The 16953-nt window shown below is 31.7% G+C and overlaps 1 protein-coding gene across 1 annotated transcript; it reads right to left on the reverse strand.

Annotated features, from left to right (window-relative positions):
- Nucleotides 1–2455: 2455 nt before the first annotated feature.
- Nucleotides 2456–10254, reverse strand: LOC115988100 (probable inactive purple acid phosphatase 27). The gene is made up of 13 exons (XM_031111737.1): nucleotides 9905–10254; nucleotides 9700–9787; nucleotides 7981–8247; nucleotides 7737–7848; nucleotides 6377–6491; nucleotides 6069–6201; nucleotides 5083–5270; nucleotides 4430–4616; nucleotides 4238–4305; nucleotides 3606–3696; nucleotides 3322–3510; nucleotides 2871–2951; nucleotides 2456–2753 (listed from the first exon to the last, which is right to left on the reverse strand). The coding sequence occupies exons 1-13, from the start codon at nucleotides 10252–10254 to the stop codon at nucleotides 2700–2702; spliced, it is 1923 nt and encodes a 640-aa protein (XP_030967597.1). The 3' UTR covers nucleotides 2456–2699.
- Nucleotides 10255–16953: the final 6699 nt, after the last annotated feature.

The following is a 16953-nucleotide window of genomic DNA, read 5'->3' on the forward strand; positions in this document are numbered from 1 at the left end:
ACTCAACAAAGCTCACACACAAAATAGTTATAACATGGCTGATCCTCAAAATTCTTTGAGTAACTCATGTGATATTACTTATTAGAACTAAAATTGAACGTCGTATCAAATGTGAAAGCAACAAATCAAGCATATTATCACCATGTAGTTCTTTAACATTAGATATTTCACAACCTATAAACAAAATGTGAATAAAAAGAGATTATGATGAAATCCTTAAACCGGAAAGATTAGTATTAAAAAAAAAAAAAAAAAAAAAAAAAAAAAACCCAGTTTTCCAATATTGACTAATTGATTGGAATATATATACTCTTTCACTTTTTATCCCATTAAGACGAATCAATTGTAACCACGTAGGGGTGTGTTGGGATGGGGCGGGGCTCAGGGCCGGCTGAATGGGTGAGCAAAAGATGCAGTCACCTAAGGCTCCAAGTAAAAAAAATGCCCTCAAATTTTAACCAATAGGGTTATTTATAATCAATAAATAAAATAATATTTTTTCCATATGAGAAACAAATAAAAAAGAGAGAAAAATGCAACGTTTACAATATTTTTCATAACATTTTTACAACTAATGCTAAGTAGTAGGTTATTACAAGTTGTTATTGATAGCAAAAAAATAATTATAGTGATGTTTTCAATTAGAAAACAAAAAGCAACTTAAAATCTAGAATTTGTTGTAAAAAAATATTGTGAATATTGCACTTCTAAAAAAATAAGAATAATAATAAGAAGTGAGTTAACAAACTTTTACTAGTTCTCATCTAAGTCTACCACTAATCCTACTCTTTTACTTACCACTATAATCTACCACATCAATAAGTATGAAAAAATTTGTCAAAATTTTTTTTGTCTATAAAATTTCTTAAAAAAAAAAAAGAAAAAATTCTACGTAGTTCATGTTAATTAGTAGTAATTTTGCATCTAAAATAAAATAATCAATTTTCACCTTAGACCCCCAAATGCATCAAGCCACCCCTGACGAGGCTGAAAGATGGGCTCTTCATCCCGGCCTCGCATGGTTTTGTCTTGCCTCATCTCCACCTTGCCTCGCATGACGGGAAAAATTTCTCACCCCATCCCCGCCCCTTGGAGCCCTGCAAAGTCTTGCCCCACCCCGTAAAACTCTACTTTTTGTTAATTTGTCTTACAACTAGTACAATTTTTTTAATGAAACCTATTTCATTAATAAAAGTATACTTGAAATTACGACTAAATTTATCCCATTAAATCAAGTCAATTTTTAGAAGATATTGAATAATATATCCAAGTGTTTAACAAAACAATTATAATAAAATAAAATCTCATACATAGTATAACACATAACAAAATAAAGGCAAAGAACCACATTGTGTAGAATAAAATCAGCTAATATTGATATGTTTGTTTAAATAGTAGGGTTTTAAGTAATGAAAAATTTACAATTATAATAACCCTTAGCAGCGTAGGGCGGGGCAGGGTGGGTCTAAAAAGTCTAAACTCATTGCTGCCCCACCTCGTGGTGTGGGGCTAAAATCTTGCCACATCCCCACCCCACTATCTTTACAGGGCAAGGAAAACACACGCAAGACAAAGCGGGAAGGGGCGGGTTAAGCAGGGCGGGGAAAAATTGTCATCCTTAGTGTGGTCTAGTGGTCTTGGTTGATGCACAAGATGCGTTGAGTGTGGGGTCCAATGTTCGAGTCCGAATGTGGACTTAATTGAGTTGCCCTCCTCAGCAGCTCAAGGTTTATTAGTGTCTCTTATGGTGTTGGAAAGCTATGGTTCACCATTGTCCCCTTGCATCCAGTAGGGCCCCAGACCCAGAGGATAGAGTGCTATTATGGTCACACCCAAGTAGGATTACCACGTTGGTCGCCCCTCACCCCCTACCCTTTTTTGTTCATATATATATATATCTATATATATATATATATATATATATATATCTATATATATATATATATATATAAATAAAAAATAAAAAGGACGAATCAATTGTAGGAAAATCAAACTCTTGACTACTAAGCCACATACAAATGTTCCTTCTAAATATTTTAAGGATTAATGCTCCTTAGTTTGAAACCCCATCTATATGCTTAGCTTGAATTAGAAAAAGCTTTTTTTAAGTAAATCTTAGACTACAATAACTATCAAGAATCTCTCTCAAAAAAAAAAAAAAAAAAAAAAAAAAAACGTACTATCAAGAAACACCATGACATATAGATTAAGAAATTCAGCCACAATTCTGTTGCCTATCTAACGCATTTCAAAAAGAAAGAAAGCAAGAAAGTTTTGTTATATTTCTATGCTTCTAGCTAATTAATAAAACAAAGCTTGAATTTGATAAAGATATATTCATATATAGAACTACTGTTTCAACACATGCAGAAATAACTCTTTTATAAAATCTTAATAAAGCATTGCTCTTATATACAATAAATAAATAAATAGAAAAGAGAGAATAAATTAGAAATTAATCACATCAATCTATATAATAAACTAGCCATTCCCAAACCCTAAACAATCTCTTCCATTTGGTTATAAAAGCCAGTCCTATATTCGTAAACAATAGTTTATTTCATTGTATTTTTTGCAAAGACATGGGGGTTTTTATTTGAAAAGAATTGATGTACAGTAAAGACCTTGGGAGGTCCATATATAACATATATGTGGGTAATGGATAAGGTTCTATACATATGACTATACGAGGGACCTTGCTATTTCATAATGCGAAAGCTATCACCAACATTCCTTGTATTTGCGTTCACAAACTGCCAAAATAAAGGACAAGACACAAACATATAAATAACACGAAATACAAGCAAAAAAACAAAAAAGTGTCTATAAATTCTATTGTCAAATCCTATAGTTGAATTGAGCATACTGACCTCAAAATATAACTCTTCCTTTGTTGCATTCCCTCTTACAAAACCAAATTCTGAAATCCTAGATAAACTCCAGCTATTTGACTGTTCATGAACAAAGTAATTTGCAAGTTCATTTATCAAAAATACACAAATATACGTATGTTAGAAGATTGGTCAAATGATTATACCTTTTAGACACTTAGTAATTTAATATAACTTCTAAAAAATCGATAATTTAACATAATATCAAAATAGGAGATCCTAAGTTCAATCTCTGTCTCCTCCATTATATCTCTCATTTAAAATATCATGTATTGGGTCTCACCTATTAAAAAGGAGTTTGAGCCCACACATGAGGAGAGTGTTAGAAGTATTTGTTAAATGATTAAATATATCACATTCCAATAGTTTAACATTTTAAGACAATCAGTAATTTAACAATGTATACATGTGAAGATAGAGAGCAACTTACATCAGTTGTAAATTTGTCTAAGGAAAAACCAGCCATACCAATCACTGCCTGCACTGGGGCACTGTAATTGCTGTTGTTATAAGTATCTACCCCATTTGCATCTTTTGTAGGCATGGCCTTGCATTCTCCTTGGTAAACAGCACAAGTTCTCTCATAATTATGAACATGACCGAACAAAACCAGGTCGACCTAGTTCATATTCCCAACATTGCATATGAGAAAAGCAACAAACAAAAAATGACCAATTTGATAATTCAACATACAAGCTCGATAGAGGAATGTACCTTGTACTGGAGTAGTAATGGTTCCACAGCATTAACAAATTGTGGATCAACACTAGTGTCAGCGTTTGAAGAAGTGTACATTGGTCTGTGCCTGCAATTGGCAAATTTACACTTCACTTATTAAGCTACTACACAGGCCAATTGTTTTGACATACACTCCTATATAGCACTTTCATAAAGTAGAAGGGTTCTTTTTTTTCTTTGTTAATTAACTAATTTAGTTATCCAACTGCTGGATAAAGTTCAATTTTGATCCTCCAACTGTCAACTATGTCAATTTAGTCTCACAACTTTCAAAATCAAGTGAATTTTGATTATTTGGTCGATCCTATCCTTTTAAATTTTAATAGAATTAATAGCTGATTAATTTAATATAGACTTTTGTACACATTCTATAATAATTTTTTGACTTTGTGCTCCATTTTCTACATTAACTAGACAATTTCATTAAAATTGAACAAATAGGAGATTTAAGGATGAAATTGATTTTGTTTTGAAAGCTGGGGGACTAAATTGACACAATTAATAGTTGAGTGATTAAATTGAACTTAAACTATATAGTTTGAGGATAAATTAGTAATTTTGAGCACCCATCCTCCCCCTCTTTTTCAATGTATGTGAAATATACCTACCCCATAAAAAGCAACCATGGAGTTTTTGATCGATTAACTGAACCCATGTCCTCTTCCATCCATAGATACTGTATTACATTTTGTCCATGACATGTTGAGTAAGAGAAAAGGCAATATCAAATCAAATGATTAGAGAACTCCATTGAAAAAAATGAATGATAATAACACAAGATATGATCTTTTTGTAATTACCTGCTCAGAATTCACTGACCAATTATGCTCAGTTGAAATTATTGTGAAGTGAACACTAGCTTGTTCAATGGAATACCAAGGCTTATCCTTTGCCGAAGTTGGCATTGGAAAATAAGTCTCATAAGCAACTCCACATTCTCCACCTGAATCAGGAGTTAGATATACTGATCCTGAGTCTACATAGTCCCTAACCAAAAAAAAAACATTAAGTCAATCCCAATTGTTCTTAGGATTACCATATGTAATAATAACAACAGCAGCAATTATGTATGTGTTTGTATGTATATGTATTTTCCGGTCACATATATATGCCTAGCAACCAATTTGAGATTTAGAACTAACACTGATTAAATAATGTGTTGTTCAAGAATTACATTTGTTGTGAATAAGTAGCAAAAAACATAATAGAAGTTTTAATGATTGCTCAATTAAATGCATCTCAAGCTAATTTAGGTGCTTCAATTAATTCTTTGAGCTTCATTTAGAGGTTGAAGAATACCATAAAAAACTAAATCAAAATAATGATACAAAAAAATTCAAAACAATGATAAATTGTTAACACATTATTAATCTTTGCATATATTAATTTTACATTAATCAAACCAAATGATTTATTAGAACAGAATTGAAGCATATATAGCCAAAAAGGTTACCTCTCATGGTTTCCAATTGCGGTCATGTAAGCAATTTGAGAGGCCACTGGGTTGATAAGCTCAAGGAAAAAGTCCCATTCTACTAAGAAACCTGTAGCGTAGCTTATGTCTCCAATATGGAAGATGGAGTCCACATTTACAGAATTCACTTCATCAGTCACAGCTTTAATCACTGAGACCGATCCTGGCTATAAGTTCAGGAAATTATTAAGAACATCCTAAATATGAGAATATGAAGAACATATATAATTAATAGATTATACTTTCTTCACTTTGGTGAGGATGTAACTTTCTTTCTTTTTGCCAAAAAGAGTTCCAATTATAGGGAGAAATCCTTTAATTTAGGGGTAACACCAATATGGGGGTTAGATGTTTCGAACACGGCCCAAAACCTCAAAAATTTCACATGACCTTAAAAACTACTAAGCCAACTCTCTAAAATTTTTATAAAAGCCATATTAGTTTTTGTTAAACTGGTACCCTTAATCCACTCATGAAGATGTGATAATCGTACATTGGTAGATGAAAAATGTATAGTCAATGCAAATAAACTTTTGACATTCAACGATATTTTTTTTTTAATATATACATTATAGAATTTAAAATTTATGTGGTCCCTTCAATGATTATTATTTTTTATCATCATGCTAAAACTCCAATGAATTTTATAGTTTACTACTCGATTATTTTAATGAGTGTCCTAAGGACAAAAAAATGATGTGAATATAATGCTCTATTATTTGATTTTTTTTTTTTTTACTATCAAATTATTTGCAAATATTAGTTTTTTTAAAGTAATTTTAAATTTGTGTCAACTCCACCATGAATCACTGAGAAATATTTTTTTTAATACTAAATTTGTAGTAGTACAGATGATAATCGAAGAATTAATATTTCTTAATCTATACATTCAAACCTTTTAATTTATAATTTTTAGAATTTATAACCATAAGATAAGGGTACTATGCATATTGAACACGTCCTACCTGAATGTAGTGTTCAACTGAAGAATCAAGAGGAGCCTTTCCCATATCACCATATGCAATAAAATAGAGTTTATCTGATCCTGCGTCTGGTGGAGTCTTGAATTGGATTTGATTACTCCAACCAACTGAATCACTACATTGTCGTAATGCCAGATATGTTAGCAATTGTAACATTTATATATGATCATTAATTAAGTTAATCTTATAAACTAAAAATAAAAATAAAAACCTTTGTTCAGAACAATTTGACAGATGAACATTTGATGACATAGTAAATTATGTGATAAATTGTGAGATGCTAACCATACCTTCCATATTTGTAGGAGAAGTTGCTTGAAGGCTGAAGTCCTGTCATCACTGCTGTATGAATGAAGCCTGGGTCATGCCATCCGAAGTCTTTGGCTGGACTCGGTAGAGTCGAACCTATAATTATCAGTTTCATACACAAAAATTAATCTAATTAAGTAGAGAAGATGGACAACTAATTGGAGATAAAAAATAGAATATCAAATTGGCTTAATATATATAAAATAAATATTATATATATATATATATATATAAATAAGGGTATTCAGACCTCTTCAAGTATCTGACTATTCATTTGAGCACATGCAGCCCCCCCGACGGGTCCCACACACACTGGGTTATTACTAGGGACGGAGCTGTGTTGAAGGGTTGGGGGGCCATGGCCCCCCCAAAATTTTGAATTTTTTAAAAAAAAAAAATATATATATATATATATAATTATTTTAATGTTTTCAAAATTTAGTCTATAAAAATAAGAGTTGACCCCCTCAAATATTTGAATTAGTCTAATGATGCTCTTAAAAGAAATAATTGATCTTATATTAACAAAGATATAACTTTATTTTTCGCAATTTTATTTTTTATTGTAAAACGTACTCTTATATCTGTTAAATATTTGATAAAATTTGGTATCAAACATGTTTGAATCTATCTTTTTTAACCCGTTATGTGGCGATTAATAAGTCATTGACTCATTAAAAAAATCTTGTCATTAAAACTATACATGAAATTTATCTTTAGTTGCCACATAATAAGTTAGAGCAAAATAGTTTCAAATATATTTGGAGACTAATTTATTCCTCCAAGTTTTGAATAATTCATATTTTTAAAAATTTCATTAGTTCAATTAAAATATTTTTTACTTACTTTAGTGTAAAATTTGATAAATTATACTTAAAATAAAATTTTCTAAGAATTTCACTATGAAAGTGGAAAAAATTAATTTTATTTTATGAAAGATCACCATCAAACATAATTTTGATTGAAAATACTAAGCTCTATTTTTTTTTTTTTTTTTTTTGCTAGGTGTGTGTATATATATAACTTATCAAAAATAAAAGTGTGTATATATATGTGTGTGTATATATATATGTATGTATGTGGAGGTTGTCTTGATAAATATATTAGTACTGCAACTTGGCCCCACCAAACAAAAATTTCTGGCTCTACCCCTGGTTATTACTGAGAGGAATCTCTCTCCAAGATGCTGGCAAGATATTTCGAACCCAAGATCTCATGGATATCATGAGAACTTAGGAATCACTTAGCCAACCCTTTAAGATTATATAAAATAAATCTTTAACATACCATTGTTTGGCTAATTTGAAGGGAACAATATAAACTATGGAAAAGGGAACTCACTACTGCACATGTCATCTTGTGTAAATGTAGTAACTACAGAATTTTGTGACATGCCATCTCCATATTGCACTTGTTGAGGCTTCTCATCCCCACTAACCCATGTTAATCTCATCTGTACCACTAGCCAATATGTAAATGGTCAAAATAAGGAACCTTATGTTGGCTTTTCTCTTTGTATCTATCTCTGTTTGAAAACCAAATCAAGAACAAGTATTTTTTATTTTTTATTTTAAAAGCTCCTTACCGATTTTCCAGTTGAATCTATGCTTGAGAGATGTCCATATAGTGGCATATTTGGATTAGTAAAATCCAAAGGGTTCGACCTAGTCAGAATGCAAGGTGTGTCGAAGCCACCAGCAAAGAACACAAAGTCAATGTTGGTTCTTATATTAATAACATGAAATGTTAGGGAACCACTGCAAGTGGCCACCACACATTTACCAAGCACAGATTCCTGGCAATCCTTCTTCGTGCAATTGAGATAGTCTGGATCATTTTTCACGTATTGAGCCTGAGATTTTACATAAACATATATAATACATAGTTTTGGAAGTCAATTTTATGTATAAATCTATAAGTTGAATTTTTATTTTGATGGCTAGAATATCCATGTTTTGTGTTTAGTTATATTCTTCTCTAAAAGTAAAAGAAACCACAAATATCAATTATGTAATTCAATGGTTTGGACAATCAACTACATATGTGAAAAACCACAAGGAATGTCCATTATTATAAGATAGAATGATACATATGTTGATAATAATGTTATAGTCAATTGTTCAAGTCACTCCAATGCAATTTCAATTACTTGCTCGGACTTTTTTAGTTAATTATGACATATTACCTACCTACCTGAATGTATTAAATATACGCGGCCGTCCTAAACATTAAGTAATAGCTTCTCCTTATATAATTTTTACTTGATTTTTCTTCCTAAATGACGTGGCAAAGCACAACTAGTCAACTACAAATTTATAGCTAATATATTCTTTAGCCAGTAATGCTACAAAATAATCTTCACCCTTTTTATGAAAAATTATAGAATATTTTGAGAGTAACATAAATGTATGTTCATTCCTATAACGTGAATAATTGATCTCACCATGAATCTAATAAGTGTGACATGCTATTGTGTAAGAGGGAGTACGCAATTATTGCATCTCCATAGTATTCTATTCTTACCCTTCATAATTTTCACTATTAGTTTCATAATTATTGATATGACAAATTTTAATTGGAATTACGTTCATTTGCACCAATAAGAACACACATGCCACCTCATCAATTATGATTATTATTATTATTCAATTTGTTTCGACATAAACATTTTCTGAAAAATAATTCATTTTTCAAAAAGAGAACTTTTTAGAAATTATTCCATTTTTCCATGTTTGGTAGCAACCTTAAAATAAGTTGGAAAATTATATCTTAACTTCTCTTATTTAGTCCAATGTAATACAGAATTGTTTTTCAAAATAATAATAATAATAATAATAATGAAAAATAACTCTATCTCATACCAAGCTAAATAAAATAAATTAAGAAATAATTTACCTTAAACTTATTTTTTAATGATACTACCAAATACCAGAAAACAATGAAATTTATATTCACATAATTATGTTTTCAATCAAAACAAACGGAGCATTATTGTTTTTTAACAAAGCATATCATCATTTCATTTGAGTAACCTCACTTTAACATAAACTCACCATTAGAATTACGTTTTTTTTTACCAATGAGAATACACATACCAATTTATGTGGTCCCTTCTATGATGATTATTATTATTGTTGTTGTTGTTGTTGTGTCCTTAAACTTATTGCTATCTAACAAAACATGTCAGTCATTCCATTTTTCTTTTATTTTGTTCATTTCAAAAAAAAGTAAAAATTAAAAACCTTCTATACAATCTGCATCTTTACTAGTGCATGCTTGACTTTCAAATTTAGAATCGTAGTACCTTAACAGGATATTGGCATAGCAAAGGAAGATCACTAAGGTCACCAGTTTGTGCATAATAAGCCTCACTCAATGGACAATCTGTGACACTGCATTTATATATTAGAGAACAAATTAATAAACAAACATAGTAACATATAATCTAAAGAATATATAGATGACATTAAATGTGTAAGTTTTGTAAAAGGTTTCTATATAATTCTTACTTGGAAGAAGATGGTGATATCATGGCAACCCAATCGCTACTAGAAGGAAGCAGAACTCCACTAACAGTAACCGTGAGGTATTCTTCATTTGACAGGGAAGAGTTTGGATCAACACTAATTTTTAGTTGAGGGTTTGGACCGTCACACTTGAGCAACTTTCTTCTGTTCAGTAGACGAAAGTCTGATATTGCAGTGTAATTCTGGTGCTCAGCCATGGAGATGCTAGCCAAAGGATGCAACCATGATGAAGAAGCAGAAGAAGAAGAAGAAGAAGAAGAAGAAGAAGAATAACCAAGAATGATAGTGAGTAAGAAGAAAATTTTAAGCAACCAAGGGGTGGAGTTTTCCATTAAAGAAGGCAGCAATGGACCAAGAAAAAAAAAACTAAGAATTACTCAAAAGCTCTTATCTAAAGTTGAAGAAATTGTTATGGTTTTTGGGTTCTCTTAACTTTGCATTTGTTTTCCTACTTCTCCTTTTATGTCATTCTCAGTATTAAAACTATGGAATGGTAGACCCAAAATTTGGAGAATGATGCTGCTTAGGATAATGCATAGACACAGCTAATGCATACATATCTAGGTGAATTGTACTAGGGAAGTTTGGTTTTGTAACATGATATTATTGGTTATGTTAATGATTTATGATTGAGATATGGCAACTCTAGCAAATAGTCTTTTTTTTTTTTTTTTTTTTTTTTTTTTCTTGTATGAATTGTCTTGATGCATGTGCTGATGTGTGCCTCTTTACTTTGACTTCTTTTTCGTTATCACCTCATATATATAATCCATAGAAAGTTTTGTCCAAGACTCCTAATTATCTAAACGAATACGTTTTAGATTGTTTATCTATAATATTCCATTTTATGACTTTATTTAAGGGTTTGTATTTGACTTCAAAACTCGATAATTATTAGGAAAGTAGTGTCTTATTTAGGAGGAGTTATACCACGTATCGACTACATGTATTCTCTCTCTCTCAAGGTAGGTGGGTCCCACACATCAGTGGGACCCAACTACTCTAAAAGAGAGACTACATGTAGCCAAAACATGGTATAATTTCTACTTCTGTAGTTGCAAGTTAGCAAGATTAATGCCATAAAAGGAGTTGTCTTTGACTTTTACATGGTTAATTGGTCCTCAATCAATTAACATAGTTTAATTATATTAATTCTAGAGGGAGGTGATGACAAATAAAAAAAAAAAAAATTTCAAATTTCTAATATGGATATTCCTTTGTGAATGGAATCAGCTAGAGCTTGTCTATTGTAGTTTATACAAAGACTATCTGTCCAAGCAATCTCATTTTTTCTGACAATTTTCAGATGTCACTAGTATTCAAAAGCATCATGTAATGTCAATTTTGAGGATTCGTCCAATAAAATTTATGTGAAAACATGATGAAATGGGTTTATCAGATTGACCAAGGGTTTTTATCTTATATACTTTTAGTTTTAAGAAAGAAAAATAAGTTTGAAATTGATATATGTTATCAAATTAGGAGAAAAGTTTGTTAGTGTAAATATTGTGATAATATGCTAAGTTTTTTTAAAAAAAATTAATATTATGATTAATTATTGGGAACATTTAGTACTAAATATTGTGATCAATTGTTAGGAATATTTAGTACTTTTAGGTCTTTATCATGGATATGAAATGGATTATGAGTTTGATACCTAAGATGGTATTTGTAGTCTTTTTACCATAAATTATTTCAAGATATATTTATTTAAGATTTGTAACAGAGATTTCAATAGATAATTGGTTGGTATATAATATTTTTGTTCATCATAACTTATTTGAATGGGTTTTGAAAGTCATGCCTCTAGAATGATTTGGAATTTTAAAAGAATATGAAATTGGTAATGACTACTTTTGTATGTGACCTGAGGTGAGTATATGCAAATTTGGTTGAGGTTAGTATTGTTGGCATTTCATACGCAAAGTTCTGTGATTGATGTTGATTGAGCGTTATAAATTTGTTGCTAACACCATTGCACTTGATGATTTATAGGTTGACAATGATTCATATAAATATATACTACGGTGGACCCCTTAGCAATGCCAACCTTTATGACGAATTCTCATTTCAAGGTCCGGGTATCTAGTGCTACCATATGATGATAGGTCGTAAGCTAAAGACCCTGAATGATTTGAAAGTAAAAATTATGGAAGAGTTGCAAGTGAACCCTACTTTGCATGACATACATATTACTTTCTGTTCTCCATATGAAGTCCTCAATCAATGCATTAATTACAGATATATGGTGATAACAGAGGACAAACATGTGAAATTCATGTTTAATAAGATACAGAAATGGGAACAAGTAGCAGATTTTGAGTTGTACGTCACTTTAGAGCTGCGTGTAGAAGTTGGCATAGAGGAAATTGTACAAACAACTACATCTCTACAGTTTGTAGTCCTAGATAATCGATGCACCACATTGGGAGGCTATACACCCCCTTTTCAAGAGACACCAACAACAATTGAGAGCAAACCTAGAAATAGATATGAAGATTAATTTTGTACACATCGAGGCGAATCCTCTACAGTTCCAGTAGTTGAAGATGAAGACGAAGACTGTTTTGGTGAAGATCTTGATGATAGAGATGATTACGACGAAAGGATTGAGCGAGGCGACTTTGATAGGGGTGTTGATGACCAAGAAATTACTCCCATTTCTCATGTTGATGATATGTCTGAATGTGATGAAGATGATGCGGATGCTATTGTTAAAGTTCAGCATGTTACAAATGCGACCCCCGTTTATGAACCTCCTGCCTCATCATTTTATGTAAATACTTGGGAAAATATGATTGATCCTGAAGTTGTTCAGCAAGTATTTAGTTCTTCTTGGAATGCGGACGTGAATTTTGCAAAAGGGTTGATTTTTGTGAATAAAGAAGTAGTGAAAGTGCATTAACAATTTACACCGCAAAGCATAACAGAAACATTATGACTAGTAGGTCGACCAAAAGTAGACTGTTTGTCAAAAGTGTCGATGAGTCATGCATGTGGTATTGATGGGATTCAGACATTGTAAGCCAGTGATCAGTATTGATGGGACTCATTTGTATGGTAAATATCAAGGGGTGTTGTTGATTGCAATGGCCACCAATGCCAACAACAAGGTTTTTCCTCTTGCCTTTGCCGTTATGGACAAAGAGTCAGGGCCTAGTTGGGGGTGGTTTTTAGAACACCTCAGGATCTCACTGGAAGATGTGATAGCAGATAAAGACATCTGCGTAATTTCTAACCGATATAAGGGTATTCAAAACACAATTACAAACTGGCCTAGAGATGATGATGGACGACTACAAGTAGTTCACAGATATTGCCTTCGACATGTTGCTAGCAACTTCAACACGCATTTTCAAGATGCCACTTTAAAGACATTGGCCTTGAAAGCGGGGTATGCTACTCAGGAAGCTAAGTTTGAGTTGTACATGCAACCTATCAAGGAAGTCGAGATCAAGGCCCTTAGGAAGAAACAGAGAACCGAGCGGTAGGAAAGTGAACCCGATTCATCCATCATGCCATACACATATCTAATGAAAGAGGATCTAGACATGTGGACCCAGATACATGATGGTGGATACCATTATGGGGCTATGACAACCAATGTCTCAGAGTGCTTCAATGGAGTACTCAAAGGTGCCCATGGCCTACCCATTGCTGCAATGGTTGAATTCACTTGGAGCAAACTTGTTGTGTATTTCCATGATCAACACAAAAAAATTACTCATGATCTCTCAAAGGGCAAGGTATGGAGTAAATATGCCTTAAAAATATATGGACAAAACCTACAAAAATCTCTTACACACCAAATAAATGCATTTAATTATCTGAATGCTATATATCAAGTAATTATTGTATACAACATCCATAGCTCAGGAGGGGGACACCATAGTCATGAAGTAAACCTAATGGCCAAAACATGTTGTTGTGGAAAGTGGCAAAATCGAAAGATCCCTTGTTCACATGCAATTAAAGCTCTTCAGCACTTAGAGCAAGATGCGACTACATATATTGACCCATGTTATAGTTTGGAGAACGTCATTTGCACCTACTCACATGCATTTGTGGTGCTAAAGTCAGAGTCATTGTGGAGGGATGTGGACGGTTCACATGCAATTATTTGTTTATCCTGCTACTTATGCCATGCATGCTAGTGTAAACATTGCCATAATAGCAATCAAACCCATTACCCACCATGTTTACAATAAATACATACATCAAAATTTGATTCTCTCTGACACTCACAGTTCAATTTGGTTATCTTAGTCCAATGCTAAAAGATTGAAACAGCCAAACCTCTCTAAATCTTATCAATGGTAATGTCTTTAATTATCTAAGTGTAACCTTTATATAAGGGTGTGCAACAGTTAACCAATCTAACTTAACCCAACTAATGGGCATGACTATGCATTCAAAGCTAGTAATACCATTGACAAATTTAGAATTTTAGAAATGGAAAGAAAAAAAAAATCAATATAATGTAAAAGGATAAGAAGAGAATATTTAGTAGGTGGTCGGTTTTAATTTTACTTTGCCTTCCCAAACAGCGCACGATCGATGTTCTTTTACAAACCTTAACACCGAATCCTCAATGGGACCAGGACCGAACTCATCAGGGATCTGAGCAAGAACAGCAGCCATACTACACGAAGTTTAGGGAGTCAAGAGTAATATAAGCATATGTTAAATTGACAAGGATCTCAATGTATAGCTTAATTTCTTGCACAAACGATAAGTATGACAATCAACTACAGGGAATAAACATACATATAAAAAACTCAATATGCTGCCAAAAACTTAGTATGAGCTAAATTAAGCCTTCTACATTTCTCCATTTTCATTCAAATGTGTTCTAAGGAGTTAGAGCAATGCTCTGACAAATCAGAACATTACAGTTTTTTGGTTTTCATAACAATCTGTATTTAAAAACACTTAATAGAAAGGAGAAAGTAAAATGGTAATTGTTGGAAAATCTGGTTTTGTATCTCATACAAAACACATAACAGAAGCAACAATCACGGATCTACTTCAATCATGAAAGATAACATGTAACTATGAATTCTAGAATAAAGAATAGAAAGCGTACCTTGATGCAATGAATTTCAAAACCATGACTTGAGAATACCTTTAATCTTCATCTCAATTTCACATGGTGTCCAAGATGTGTGGTCTCTCAATCAGTCCTTTGTACATAGACTATCAAAGAAAAATCCTTCTTTTTCTCCTTATAGAGAAAAAATTGATTTCTTTTCTTTTCATCATACGTGCATTCAAACTACATTAGTAATTTCTTTATTTAATAACTCTTATTAAATAAAGACTGATTATCTAATTGGGTTAGCCTTTTGGGCCTACCCAATTGGATTTTTGTTTGTGGCTTGAGATGGGACCAAAGGGAATAAATAAGACTCTAGTTCCAATGGACCTTGGGCTTTTCTGTCAACTCTTGACAAGTCCAAAGTTACCATTAATTATATTCAATACCACTATAAGAATATAATTGCACTCTAGGCCTTATTAATAAATTATATCCTAAGACTTTATTATACATACAACCCCTTCATTAAAATATTCATAGTAATACAAAGTCATGAGTGTTGACTGCCACTTTGAAAATTACTACATCTTAATCCTTGAGTACCCGATTTAATCCTCAATGTTATTCATCATATATTCATGAAATCCAATTTCATAAATATATACTTTAGTATCTCCTTACTAAAGTGGTTGGGCCCAACATTTTGAATAACCAAACCTATTAAGCTTATCTTAAGGGAATATTTTATATCTCCGTTAAAAGATTATGAATTTTATTTTGAGAATATATGTTCCATCAATACTAAATGTGGCTGCCCAACATACTGAGGTTTTGATCGTGTCTTATAAATCTCACTCTTGATATATCAAAGCAACCTACACCTCATGATCAGGTCCATTATTCTCTCAGGATTTAGAGTTGATGTAAATAGAAGTCGTGAGATTTATTATTCATTTGACAATCGTTACGAGAATAATAAATCTCACAGCAGTCCAGTTCAATATGTCTTAACTCTTAAAACATATCAATATATCAACTAGAAGTCTCCACTTCCATGATCAAGACAAATTATCTTAGTTGATATGTTATAGTCTTCGCAGATGAAATGCCCAATTTCATCACCGACTACGAACTAAAATTCTGAGTTTACAAAGAACTTGTGATTTATATCTTTCTGTGACTTTTCACATAAATCACATACTATGCATCTCATGAACTAAGATAATGTCCCATTAGTTCATAAATAGTCTCATATAATTAAACAACTTAATTATTTATGACATGCCAATAAATTGGATTTTAAGACATAAACCCCAACAGTAATGTGGATAGAGTCTAGGGAGGGGAACAGAAAAAAGAAGAGTATGTTTAAACTTTAAAGGTGCTGCTATGTACATTTTAATAAATTTTGCAAAGATTGCAAAATTTTCAAAATTACACTTAAGACTTGATTTCCAAATAATATTTTAAAAATTGGAAATTATGTTTTATACACTTAAATCATGTTTTGAAAACACAATCTAAAGACTAAATGTGGTATCATGTTTTTAATAAGTTTAGTAGTTATTGATTTAGGTGGGTGTAACATTAAATAATTTTTCATAGATTTTCAAAATTTGCACTGAACTTTTATGTGGATATACAAGTTAAGTGCAACATTTGAAATTTATAAATTTTGTGTTTTACATTTAAATCGTGTTTTGGAAAAATGAGTTTAGTGTAAATTTTGAAACACAAACTTTCAAAATTTGCAGTAAACTTTCAAGGCAAATGTGTTTACACTAGACTTGTGCCAAGAGCCTTAATAGTTTAATTGGTATCTTTTAGTGTTTATAATGAAGATATTTAGGATCCAGATTTTTTTCACCCTCAACTTTCGATATATTTAAAAAGAAATTATGTTTTCAAACACAATATTAATGCAAACATATAGTTCTGTTCACTGTTTGTGTTGCTATCAAGTACAATGCATGCCAATAGAAAATCATCCATT

This window comes from Quercus lobata, chromosome 4 (assembly GCF_001633185.2).
Source record: "Quercus lobata isolate SW786 chromosome 4, ValleyOak3.0 Primary Assembly, whole genome shotgun sequence".
Classification (NCBI taxonomy): Eukaryota; Viridiplantae; Streptophyta; class Magnoliopsida; order Fagales; family Fagaceae; genus Quercus; species Quercus lobata.